Raw genomic sequence first — 13,512 nt, 5'->3', positions numbered from 1 at the left:
ACTTAGGCTCCTTACCTCCAATGCAAGGCTTAGATGGGGACTGCTAACACTGGCCTGTTGCCAAGACTAAACAATCTGTAGTCTGAATGATGCAGTCTTTCTTTGGATATGTTAAACCATTCAAGTAAGTAATGTTCTCAATCTCCAAATCCCAGAGTTATTCTGTCTCTTTGAGTTGGCTCTGCATATCTGTACCCAGATCCATCAGTATGTTGAATTTATAATTTTACTCTAAAAAAGTCACCTATTTCCTTAACATCAAATTCTTATCTCGGTGTAGCCCCGACTATTAAAAACATCTATAAAGAGAGCCACAATAAGTCCACCCTTTAGAGAGTGATCACACATTGGATATTTTGATAAGACAGGTAATTACCCTCAAAAAACAGAGAACCTTTCATTGTGCTCTAAATGAAGAACAGGGTACTTCTACAGGAAGATCTAAACTTCCCCAAAACTCTAAATTATACTTATGGCTATCAAGAAGAAAAATACCACAGAGACAATACAGGTGGAAATGAAAGGAGTAAGAAGGCATGAAATGGTACTCTGAATTATTAGTTTAGTCTACATCAACCTAGAACAGTTTCCAAAACATGCCCTGTAGGACGCTGGTGGTCCCCAAAATGTAAATGTTGTGCAAAGAAAACAGATTGCTAGATCCTATGGTGAAATACATTTGGAATAAAAGGTAAAACAAAATTACATGTTTATTTACAGTAGGAATTCTCTGAGCCTTTAATATATTCATGTCAATTGCAACTCTTGGGGGAGGAACTATATCTGGTATCTGGAAACTTTTTTTTTTAAATAAAAGATTCATTTTTTCAACTCAATACATAAAACAAAATGGGTGGAAACCAAAAACATTTTTAATTGAAATTAAAATAATAAATAATACAATTGCATAATAATTATTATTTCACTTAAAAAAGAAACAAATCAAATACTTACATTTGTAATCCTCCAATTCTGGCTCCAGGTTATTATCAGTACTTATTTCTATTGTAGCATCTGCCAGATTTTTTTCTAATGCTGACCTTGCAAGGCTTGGTAAAAACCTGGTGGGGTGGGAAGGATGGATTGATAAAGTCAAAGCTTTCTGTGATTCCCAAATATCTTTTGACACTTAGACAGACACACTCACTCTCTCTCTTACTAATTGTAACCAATTAAGGATGATCAGTCCTGATTTGTGGAAGCTAGATAATAAAATATTTCAGAATAAATATAAACTTCATGTATGTGTGAAGATGAAGTGTATGTTTGTTGAATCTCCTTTAGTAAAGAAAACTAATGTGTAATTAGCAGTATGTGTTTACATACAACATTTTGCAGGACAAGAATGAAAATAATTTGCTTTTTAAAATGGATTTAGTATACCTCATACATCTTATTTATCATTTAACTGGCTTTTCAAATTTTCTTAAATAGATAAAACAACCACAATTTAACCTACTTCAAATTGTCAATCACAAATTCAGATTAGTGGAGGTGGATTAATGAGGTTTTCTTTATTTTCTAATTCAAATTATTAGATGACTTTAAGATTATTCAGCTTGATTTTTCCTTCCATTTAAAAAATATACCTGTTTATCTATTCTATATGTATGTTGTCAAAACAACTATCTTGTGAGTGACAGAGGCATTCTTCATTTACAATTCGATTGTATGAACATCATGGGCTTAGAACATGAAAACAGAGTTTCCCTCACACATAAATAAAGTTATATCCGGAATTTATGATCACAAGTGAGCCCACAGAACTGCTTTTTAATCCACAGTTACCTGCGCTATATTACTGTAAACTAATCCTATGTTTCAAATAAACATACTAAGAACATACACTTCTAATTTAGGTTTTCCATAGCTCTAAATCTTTGGTGGTTCCCGTAGCCTTGAGTATAAGCTTTAATAAAAGAGATGTTGGTGTGAGCAAGAAGGCAAAAGCATGAGTGTGTAAAAAACTGTTGGATTCCCTGTCCCTGTAACATTCCAAACCACATAACTAAAACCAACTATCTCTCACCTACTGCCTCATTTTGGTTTTAGGCTGTGATGGGGGGCGTTATATAACTTTAATCAGTTCAGCATCAAGTGAGACTTACTGCTGTTCATCTTTAACCTTTCATCACAGTTCTTAGATTGTTGCCTTGCTCAAAACCAAGCCCTCACTTTGTCTCTCAGACCTGATAACTGGGCTTTTATGTTGTTTCCTGAGCCCTTGTCTTGGCACCTACCTTTCTCTCACCACTGTCTCACAAACTAGAATCTAACCTGGTAACACTAGGCCCTGTGGCTGCATCTCCATTGATTGACAATGACCTGTCAAACCACCTTGACTGACAGTGACCACTTTCAAGCTTAGACGTTGTGTGCTATTCCCAGAAACCCCTTCCATCTATATAGCCTGTCTGTCAACACATCCTCACATTCCCTGTACTGGAACGTTTCTAGACTGCCCTCCAAAGCCTGTGGAGGATAGCGAACAAGGCATGTACACCTCCCTTTCAAAGGCAGGGACAGGCATTGCTTGCAATACTGTACTCTTTCCTGCTGAGACTGAACATGCTTCAGATTAATTTCAACCTCACACCAGAGACCACTACCAAGTAATCAGAGGTAGCATGGAAGTTGAAATATATTTACATCTAGAACCTGTATTCTAAAAGATATTAGCCCACCTAACAAATGAGGAGAATGAAGCATATTAGGTAATATGAGGCCAACCCTTACTTTTTTCCTAGGTTTCAAGGGGTTACTTAACTGCTTCCTTTCTCATTGCTCACTGATATTTTCTACTTGCTTTTTTCTCTTCTTCTGTGGCCTTTGGTAAAATAAGTGGATAAGTGAAAGAATATCACTCTTTCTATCCTACCTCTCTATAACCAAAGCAATGACATATCCTGTTATAAAGTTTTCAAGTACACTTATCACAATTATAAGCATTGGAGTGTCTTTTAAAAATCATTATTATTATTATTTTCACTTACTGCCAACAAAAAAACAATTAGAAAGTCTCTAGTCTCATTACGTCTTAGTTATAAGAAAACTGAATAAAGATTTAACCACACCCTGGGAAACAGAAACGGAAGTAGTAATCCTAGGCTAACTCGAATAACTGTGTCTTTGTCACAGAAATGGGATAGGGACAAATGTCTTTGTCACAGAAATCTTAATCTAAATATTCCTTAATCTTGGATTAAGGAATAAAATAGGATTTCTAAGAATGGTAGCATGAGCTAGAATAAGGATAGGGGATGCCCTCAAATTACCAGCCTGAGAGGAGGAATATTAGTAGTAAGAGTGAGAGAAAAAGACTGAGGGGCTCAGGGGATATAAGGCAGCCTATGATTTCTATTGAGAATGTATAATTAATTTATACCTGATTTTAAATCTTAAATTTATAAACAGTATTGGAACATTTAAGATAACATGGATCATCCTATTTATAAATTTAATGTGTTATACTTGTGAGTTATTCAGTTTCTCAAGAAGGTTTTGTTTGTTAACTTCAGACATCTGAAGTGCTTAAAAGGAAACTATATATATATATATATATATTATTAACAAATTTCAAATGTTTGAAGATATTTAATTTAGCCAAGTTTTATAAATGGAAGCAAACATTTTTTGAAGGCCCATAAAAGTAATGAAGATCTGTTAGACTTACAGAGTAAGTTGAGTAACAGAAAAATCTAAAGATCTAGATTTTTGAAATTATATCCTTAAAAAAACTGAACAACAGGAGGAGCTTCAAGACGGCGGAGGAGTACGATGTGGAGATCACCTTCCTCCCCACAAATACATCAGAAACACATCTACATGTGGAACAACTCCTACAGAACACCTACTGAACGATGTCAGAAGACCTCAGACATCCCAAAAGGCAAGAAACTCCCCACGTACCTGGGTAGAGCAAAAGAAAAAAGAAAAAACAAGAGACAAAAGAATAGGGACGGGACCTGCACCAGTGGGAGGGAGCTGTGAAGGAGGAAAGGTCTGCACACACTAGGAAGCCCCTTCGCGGGCGGAGACTGCGGGTGGCAGAGGGGGGAAGCTTCGGAGCCACGGAGGAGAGCGCAGCCATAGGGGTGCGGGGGGCAAAGCGGAGAGATTCCCGCACAGAGGATCGGTGCCGAGCAGCACTCACCAGCCCGAGAGGCTTGTCTGCTCACCCGCCGGGATGGGCGGGGGCTGGCAGCTGAGGCTCGGGGTTCAGTCGGATCCCAAGGAGACGATTGGGGGTGGCTACGTGAACACAGCCTGAAGGGGGTTAGTGCGCCACAGCTAGCCAGGAGGGAGTCCAGGAAAAAGTCTGGAGCTGCTGAAGAGGCAAGAGACTTTTTCTTACCTCTTTGTTTCCTGGTGCGCGAGGAGAGGGGATTAAGAGCACTGCTTAAAGGAGCTCCAGAGACGGGCACGAGCCGTGGCTATCAGCGCGGACCACGGACATGGGCATGAGATGCTAAGGCTGCTGCTGCCGCCACCAAGAAGCCTGTATGTGAGCACAGGTCACTATCCACACCTCCCCTCCTGGGAGCCTGCGCAGCCCGCCACTGCCAGGGTCCCGTGATCCAGGGACAACTTCCCCGGGAGAACACACGGCGCGCCTCAGGCTGCTGCAACGTCACGCCGGCCTCTGCTGCCGCAGGCTCGCCCCGCCTCCTCCGTACTGCTCCCTCCCCCCGGACTGAGTGAGCCAGAGCCCCCGAAGCAGCTGCTCCTTTAACCCTGTCCTGTCTGAGCGCAGAACAGAAGCCCTCATGCGACCTACACGCAGAGGCAGGGCCAAATCCAAAGCTGAACCCTGGGAGCTGTGCGAACAAAGAAGAGAAAGGGAAATCTCTCCCAGCAGCCTCAGAAGCAGCGGATTAAATCTTCACAGTCAACTTGATGTACCCTGCATCGGTGGAATACCTGAATAGACAACGAATCATCCCAAATTGAGGAGGTGGACTTTGGGAGCAATGATATATATATATATTTTTTTTTTTCCCTTTTTCTCTTTTTGTGAGTGTGTATGCATATGCTTCTGTTTGTGATTTTGTCTGTATAGCTTTGCTTTTACCATTTGTCCTAGTGTTCTGTCTGTCTTTTTTTGTGTGTGTGTATAGTTTTCAGTGCTTGTTATCATTGGTGAATTTGTTTTTTGGTTTGGTGGTTCTCTTCTTTCTTTCTTTCTCTTTTTTTTCTTAATTAATTTAAAAAACCTTTTTTTAATAATTATTTTTTGTATTTTACTTTAATATATTTTTATTTTATTTTATTTTATCTTTTTCTTTCTTTCTTTCTTTCTTTTTTTTCGGCCTTTTATTCTGAGCCATGTGGATGACAGGCTCTTGGTGCTCCAGCCAGGTGTCAGAGCTGTGCCTCTGAGGTGGGAGAGCCAAGTTCAGGACATTGGTGAGACCTCCAACCTCCACATAATATCAGATGGCGAAAATCTCCCAGAGATCTCCATCTCAATGCCAAGACCCAGATCCACTCAACAACCAGCAAGCTACAGTGCTGGACACCCTATGCCAAACAACTAGCAAGACAGGAACACAACCCCACCCATTAGCAGAGAGGCTGCCTAAAATCATAATAACGTCACAAACATCCCAAAACACACCACCAGACGTGGACTTGCCCACTAGAAAGACAAGATCCAGCCTCATCCACCAGAGCACAGGCACTAGTCCCCTCCACCAGGAAGCCTACACAACCCACTGAACCAACTATAGCCACTGGGGGCAGACACCAAAAACAACGGGAACTATGAACCTGCAGCCTGCAAAAAGGAGACCACAAACACAGTAAGTTAAGCAAAATGAGAAGACAAAGAAACACACAGCAGATGAAGGAGAAAGGTAAAAACCCACCAGACCTAACAAATGAAGAGGAAATAGGCAGTCTACCTGAAAAAGAATTCAGAATAATGATAGTAAAATGATCCAAAATTCTGGAAGGAGAATGGAGAAAGTACAAGAAACGTTTAACAAGGACCTAGAAGAACTAAAGAGCAAACAAACAATCATGAACAACACAATAAATGAAATTAAAAATTCTCTAGAAGGGATCAATAGCAGAATAACTGAGGCAGAAGAATGGATAAGTGACCTGGAAGATAAAATAGTGGAAATAACTACTGCAGAGCAGAATAAAGAAAAAAGAATGAAAAGAATTGAGGACAGTCTCAGACACCTCTGGGACAATATTAAACACACCAACATTCAAATTATAGGGGTTCCAGAAGAAGAAGAGAAAAAGAAAGGGACTGAGAAAATATTCGAAGAGATTGTAGTTAAAAACTTCCCTAATATGGGAAAGGAAATAGTTAATCAAGTCCAGGAAGCACAGAGAGTCCCATATAGGATAAATCCAAAGAGAAACATGCCAAGACACATATTAATCAAACTATCAAAAATTAAATACAAAGAAAAAATATTAAAAGCAGCAAGGGAAAAACAACAAATAACATACAGGGAATCCCCATAAGGTTAACAGTTGATCTTTCAGCAGAAACTCTGCAAGCCAGAAGGGAGTGGCAGGACATATTTAAAGTGATAAAAGGGAAAAACCTACAACCAAGATTACTCTATCCAGCAAGGATCTCATTCAGATTTGACGGAGAAATTAAAACCTTTACAGACAAGCAAAAGCTAAGAGAATTTAGCACCACCAAACCAGCTTTACAACAAATGCTAAAGGAACTTCTCTAGGCAGGAAACACAAGAGAAGGAAAAGACCTACAATAACAAACCCAAAACAATTAAGAAAATGGTAATAGGAACATATATATCGATAATTACCTTAAATGTAAATGGATTAAATGTTCCAACCGAAAGGCATAGAGTGGCTGAATGGATACAAAAACAAGACCTATATATATGCTGTCTACAAGAGACCTACTTCAGACCTAGGGACACATACAGACTGAAAGTGAGGGGATGGAAAAAGATATTCCATGCAAATGGAAATCAAAAGAAAGCTGGAGTAGCAATTCTCATATCAGACAAAACAGACTTTAAAACAAAGACTATTACAAGAGCCAAAGAAGGACACTACATAATGATCAAAGGATCAATCCAAGAAGAAGATATAACAATTGTAAATATTTATGCACCCAACACAGGAGCACCTCAATACATAAGGCAAATAATAACAGCCATAAAAGGGGAAATCAACAGTAACACAATCATAGTAGGGGACTTTAACACCCCACTTTCACCAATGGACAGATCATCCAAAATGAAAATAAATAAGGAAACACAAGCTTTAAATGACACATTAAACAAGATGGACTTAATTAATTTTTATAGGACATTCCATCCAAAAACAACAGAATAAACTTTCTTCTCAAGTGCTCATGGAACATTCTTCAGGATAGATCATATCTTGGGTCACAAATCAAGCCTTGGTAAATTTAAGAAAATTGAAATCGTATCAAGTATCTTTTCCGACCACAACGCTATGAGACTAGATATCAATTACAGGAAAAAATCTGTAAAAAATACAAACACATGGAGGCTAAACAATACACTATTTAATAACCAAGAGATCACTGAAAAAAATCAAAGAGGAAATCAAAAAATACCTAGAAACAAATGACAGTGAAAACACGATGGCCCAAAACCTATGGGATGAAGCAAAAGCAGTTCTAAGAGGGAAGTTTATACCAATACAATCCTACCTTAAGAAACAAGAAACATCTCAAATAAACAACCTAACCTTACACCTAAAGCAATTAGAGAAAGAAGAGAAAAAAACCCCAAAGTTAGCAGAAGGAAAGAAATCATAAAGATCAGATCAGAAATAAATGAAACAGAAATGAAGGAAACGATAACAAAGATCAAGAAAACTAAAAGCTGGTTCTTTGAGAGGATAAACAAAATTGATAAACCATTAGCCAGACACATCAAGAAAAAAAAGGGAGAAGACTCAAATCAATAGAATTAGAAATGAAAAAGGGGAGGTAACAAATGACACTGTAGAAATACAAAGGATCATGAGAGATTACTAGAAGCAACTATACGCCAATAAAATGGACAACCTGGAAGAAATGGACAAATTCTTAGAAATGCACAACCTTCCGAGACTGACCAAGGAAGAAATAGAAAATATGAACAGACCAATCAAAAGCACTGAAATTGAAACTGTGATTAAAAATCTTCCAACAAACAAAAGCCCAGGACCAGATGGCTTCACAGGCGAATTCTATCAAACATTTAGAGAAGAGCTAACACGTATCCTTCTCAAACTCTTCCAAAATATAGCAGAGGGAGGAACACTCCCAAACTCATTCTACGAGGCCACCATCACCCTGATACCAAAACCAGACAAAGATGTCACAAAAAAAGAAAACTACAGGCCAATATCACTGATGAACATAGACGCAAAAATCCTCAACAAAATATTAGCAAACAGAATCCAACCCCACATGAAAAGGATCATACACCATGATCAAGTGGGGTATATCCCAGGAATGCAAGGATTCTTCAATATATGCAAATCAATCAATGTGATACACCATATTAACAAATTGAAGGAGAAAAACCATATGATCATCTTAATAGATGCAGAGAAAGCTTTCGACAAAATTCAACACCCATTTATGATAAAAACCCTCCAGAAAGTAGGCATAGAGGGAACTTACCTCAACATAATAAAGGCCATATATGACAAACCCACAGCCAACATCATCCTTAATGGTGAAAAACTGAAACCATTTCCACTAAGATCAGGAACAAGACAAGGTTGCCCACTCTTACCACTATTATTCAACATAGTTTAGGAAGTTTTAGCCACAGCAATCAGAGAAGAAAAAGAAATAAAAGGAATCCAAATGGGAAGAGAAGACGTAAAGCTGTCACTGTTTGCAGATGACATGATACTATATATAGAGAATCCTAAAGATGCTACCAGAAAACTACTACGGCTAATCAATGAATTTGGTAAAGAAGCAGGATACAAAATTAATGCACAGAAATCTCTTGCATTCCTATACACTAATGATGAAAAATCTTTAAGTGAAATTAAGAAAACACTCCCATTTACCATTGCAACAAAAAGAATAAAATACCTAGGAATAAACCTACCTAAGGAGAAAAAAGACCTGCATGCAGAAAATTATAAGACACTCATGATAGAAATTAAAGATGATACAAATAGATGGAGAGATATACCATGTTCTTGGATTGGAAGAATCAACATTGTGAAAATGACTATACTACCCAGAGCAATGTACAGATTCAATTCAATCCCTATCAAACTACCAGTGGCATTTTTCACAGAACTAGAACAAAAAATTTCACAATTTGCATGGAAACACAAAAGACTCCAAATAGCCAAAGCAATCTTGAGAAAGAAAAACGGAGCTGGAGGAATCAGGCTCCCAGACTTCAGACTATATGACAAAGCTACAGTAATCAAGGCAGTATGGTACTGGCACAAAAACAGAAACATACGTCAATGGAAAAGGATAGAAAGCCCAGAGATAAACCCACACACATATGGTCACCTTATCTTTGATAAAGGAGGAAAGAATATACAATGGAGAAAAGACAGCCTCTTCAATAAGTGCTCCTGGGAAAACTGGACAGCTACATGTAAAAGAACGAAATTAGAACACTCCCTAACACCATACACAAAAATAAACTCAAAATGGATTCAAGACCTAAATGTAAGGCCAGACATTATCAAAGTCTTAGAGGAAAACATAGGCGGAACACTCTATGACATAAATCACAGCAAGATTCTTTTTGACCCACCTCCTAGGGATACAGAAATAAAAACAAAAATAAACAAATGGGACCTAATGAAACTTAAAAGCTTTTGCACAGCAAAGGAAACCACAAACAAGATGAAAAGACAACCCTCAGAATGGGAGAAAATATTTGCAAATGAAGCAACTGACAAAGGATTAATCTCCAAAATTTACAAGCAGCTCACGCAGCTCAATATCAAAATAACAAACAACCAATCCAAAAATGGGCAGAAGACCTAAATAGACATTTCTCCAAAGAAGATATACAGATGGCCAACAGACACATGAAAGAATGCTCAACATCATTAATCATTAGAGAAATGCAAATCCAAACTACAATGCGATACCATCTCACACCAGTCAGAATGGCCATCATCAAAAAATCTACAAACAAGAAATGCTGGACAGGGTGTGGAGAAAAGGGAACCCTCATACACTGTTGGTGGGAACGTAAATTGATACAGCCACTATGGAGAACAGTATGGAGGTTCCTTAAAAAACTAAAAATAGAACTACCATATGACCCAGCAATCCCACTATTGGGCATATACCCTGAGATAACCATAATCCATAAAGAGTCATGTACCACAATATTAATTGCAGCTGTATTTACAATAGCCAGGACTTGGAAGCAACCTAAGTGTCCATCGACAGATGAATGGATAAAGAAGATGTGGCACATATATACAATGGAATATTACTCAGCCATAAAAAGAAACGAAATTGAGTTATTTGTAGTGAGGGGGATGGACCTAGAGTCTGTCATACAGAGTGAAGTAAGTCAGAAAGAGAAAAACAAATACCGTATGCTAACACATATATATGGAATCTAAAAAAAAAAAAAAAAAGTTCATGAAGAACCTAGGGGCAAGGCAGGAATAAAGACGCAGACCTACTAGAGAATGGACTTGAGGACACGGGGAGGGGGAAGGGTAAGCTGGGACAAAGTGAGAGAGTGGCATGGACATATATACACTACCAAATGTAAAATAGATAGCTAGTGGGAGGCAGCCACACAGCACAGCGAGATCAGCTCGGTGCTTTGTGACCAGCTAGAAGGGTGGGATAGGGAGGGTGAGAGGGAGGGAGACGCAAGAGGGAAGACATATGGGGATATATGTATATGTATAGCTGATTCACTTTGTTATAAAGCAGAAACTAACACACCATTGTAAATCAATTATACTCCAATAAAAATGTTAAAAAAGAAAACAAAACAAAACTGAACAGCAGTTTTTAAGCCAAAACTTCCTGAACAGTCTTTCCTGCAAACAAAATCATTTTTCAGGAAAACAAAAAATTCACATCCACAATAATCATTATACTCATTTAACACTGTGTATTACTTCTAGCAGGCTTATAACTTTAAAAATTTAATTAGCTAATAACTTAAACAGTGGAAATTTTATATAGTTGTTATTCATTTTATGTCACAAGGGAATTTTGAAAAATACTGTATACAAACTAAGTTTTTGATGAATGGAAAATTTCCTCATAACCTCAATGTCAAAGGTAGTTAATCTTCATTTCTGATTAAATTCTTATAACTCTGCCCCAAATTTCTATGCTAAAGGATCATCATCCCAAGATTTTCCAAAAGTAAATAATTTAATGGAATGCAAAATACTTGAATGGAGTAAAACTCATTTTATAGGGATTTATAGTTAACTCTTCCACAATAAAGTAATTTTTGGAATACAAAATACCTGATATCTTCCTAACCTTCTAAATTTTCTTCCGTTTGGCCTCTTAGGTTTTCAACTGTCTAAAATGAATTATGCATCTAGCTCCAAGACTTGGCAATTATAGGCAATGAGAGGTGCTTAGGGAGCCATTCCCTCAGATGAAGAAATGTTCCAGTCAGAACTCAACTGGCATAAACAATAAATAAATGAAAAATATTTAAAAAATTAAATTAACAAGATAAAAGAGCCACGCTAATATTTAATAAATTTAATGTTTAACAAATTTAGGCTAGAGAGTTTCTTTTGATTTTGTCTGCTTAATAATAGACTTCATGAATATAAATCATATCAATTTTTCTAAAATTTTCTATGAAATTTTTTTTTGTTGTTCCTTCCTGCCATTGTGCTATCCTAAAGAGAAGGTTAATAAAAAGGCTTTTGACTCTGTAGCCTTGCTAAAGTCAACAGATGATACATAAACAAGATAGCTGTTTTACTATTTGCAAAGGGTCATGGGGTGGTAACAAAATAGAATTTTATTCTATTCAGTTGATAACACTGGAAAAATGCATTATTTGATTCAGTGAAGTATGTGTATGAATTTGGAAAGTATTTTTTAGTTTTTAAATAGTTTTAACCATGAACTACTTCAAGCATACAGAAAATTACAGTATACTAAGTATTCTATTCATCTCCCTCTACCCCTGAAGCTAACTCTTACTCTGAAATTGGTGTATACCTTTCTTGTCCATATTTTTATTTTGCTGCATATGTGTGAGCAAAAACTATATTGCACTTTTATTATATGTAAACTTTTATATAAATAGCATCATATACAAAATCTCCTCTTTCAAACTCTTGACTTGATGTTAAGTTGTCATGATCCATACCTGTTGATACATGTAGATCTACTTCATTTTAACTGCTGTATAGTACCTCATTATATGAATATGTCAGTTTATATATTCATTCCCTACTGATGGACTGATACGTTGTTTCCTATTTTTCATTCTTACAAACAATGATGCAATGAACATTCTTCTACATGCTTCCTTATACATACATGTAAATCTATCTCTAAGGTGATTATCAAGAAGTAGAATCGTCAATTCATAGAGTATTAATATATTAAGGCATAAAGTTACTGTAAGATCACCCCCAAACTGACAAGACTTCCATCCCAACAGCAGTCATGAAATTCCATTTCCTTCTGCTCATGGAAAATGCTATTTTTACAGGTAAAAATTGTAAAAGTATAAAATGATAGCTGATAATTGTTTTAAATGTCATTTTCCCTGATCAGTAGTAAGTTGAGCATCTTTTCAAATGTTTGTTGGTTATCTGAATTAACTTTTCCTGCACATCTATTAATCCTTTTGCCATTTAGGGGTGATGCTTTTATCTCATTAATGTGTATACTTTATAGTTCCTGAATAGCAATCTTTTTGAGATTAGAAATCTTGTGAAACATCTCTTAGTTTGTGGCTTATAACTTGCAGAGTGGCTTACAGTGTTCTTGTCATATATCTGGATTTTACTTTTTCGTATGGGAATAAAGTGGATATTTTTTATTTTTAACCATTTATTGACAAGTCCATCCATTCCCACACTAATTCATAATGCTACCTCTAACATATACTAAGTTCCCAGAAATATGTGGGTCTGTTTCAGGGCTCTGTAGCCTATTCTAATGGTCTATTTGTCTTTTCTAGCACCGATACCACACTTAAAATAAATATAACTTTATAATGGATCTTGATATCTGATGGAGAAAGCACACCACTTAAATCTTCCTCAAAATTTCTTTGGATATTGTTGGCCCTTTATATTAATTTCGAGATCAGTTTGTCCAATTCAATATAACCTTGGTTGTATTTGACCAAATTATATCTACATATCAACTTGCAGGGAAACAAACAGCCTGACAATACTTAATCTTCCCTTTCATGAACATAGTATAGTTTCCCATTTCCCACAGCTATCTTTTACAGCTTTGAATAAAGATTTACGTTTTTCTCCATAAAAGCATTATATGTCACTCATTAGATTTATTCTTAGATGCTCAAAGCTTTCTAT

At 36.8% G+C, this 13,512-nt stretch overlaps 1 protein-coding gene across 4 annotated transcripts in view; it reads right to left on the bottom strand.

Annotated features, from left to right (window-relative positions):
- Window positions 1-13,512, bottom strand: part of VWA8 (von Willebrand factor A domain containing 8) — a 372,416-nt gene that overhangs the window by 215,585 nt on the left and 143,319 nt on the right. For all 4 annotated transcript variants that reach the window (XM_068526337.1, XM_068526340.1, XM_068526339.1 and 1 more), the window contains exon 18: window positions 955-1,061. In XM_068526337.1, coding sequence (XP_068382438.1) covers window positions 955-1,061 — 107 coding nt within the window. The remainder of the gene's footprint in view (window positions 1-954; window positions 1,062-13,512) is intronic.

The sequence above is a fragment of the Eschrichtius robustus genome, chromosome 18 (genome assembly GCF_028021215.1).
Source record: "Eschrichtius robustus isolate mEscRob2 chromosome 18, mEscRob2.pri, whole genome shotgun sequence".
Classification (NCBI taxonomy): domain Eukaryota; kingdom Metazoa; phylum Chordata; class Mammalia; order Artiodactyla; family Eschrichtiidae; genus Eschrichtius; species Eschrichtius robustus.
The sequence above is the reverse complement of the archived record's forward strand: the minus strand, read 5'-3'. Positions and strand labels throughout refer to the sequence as shown.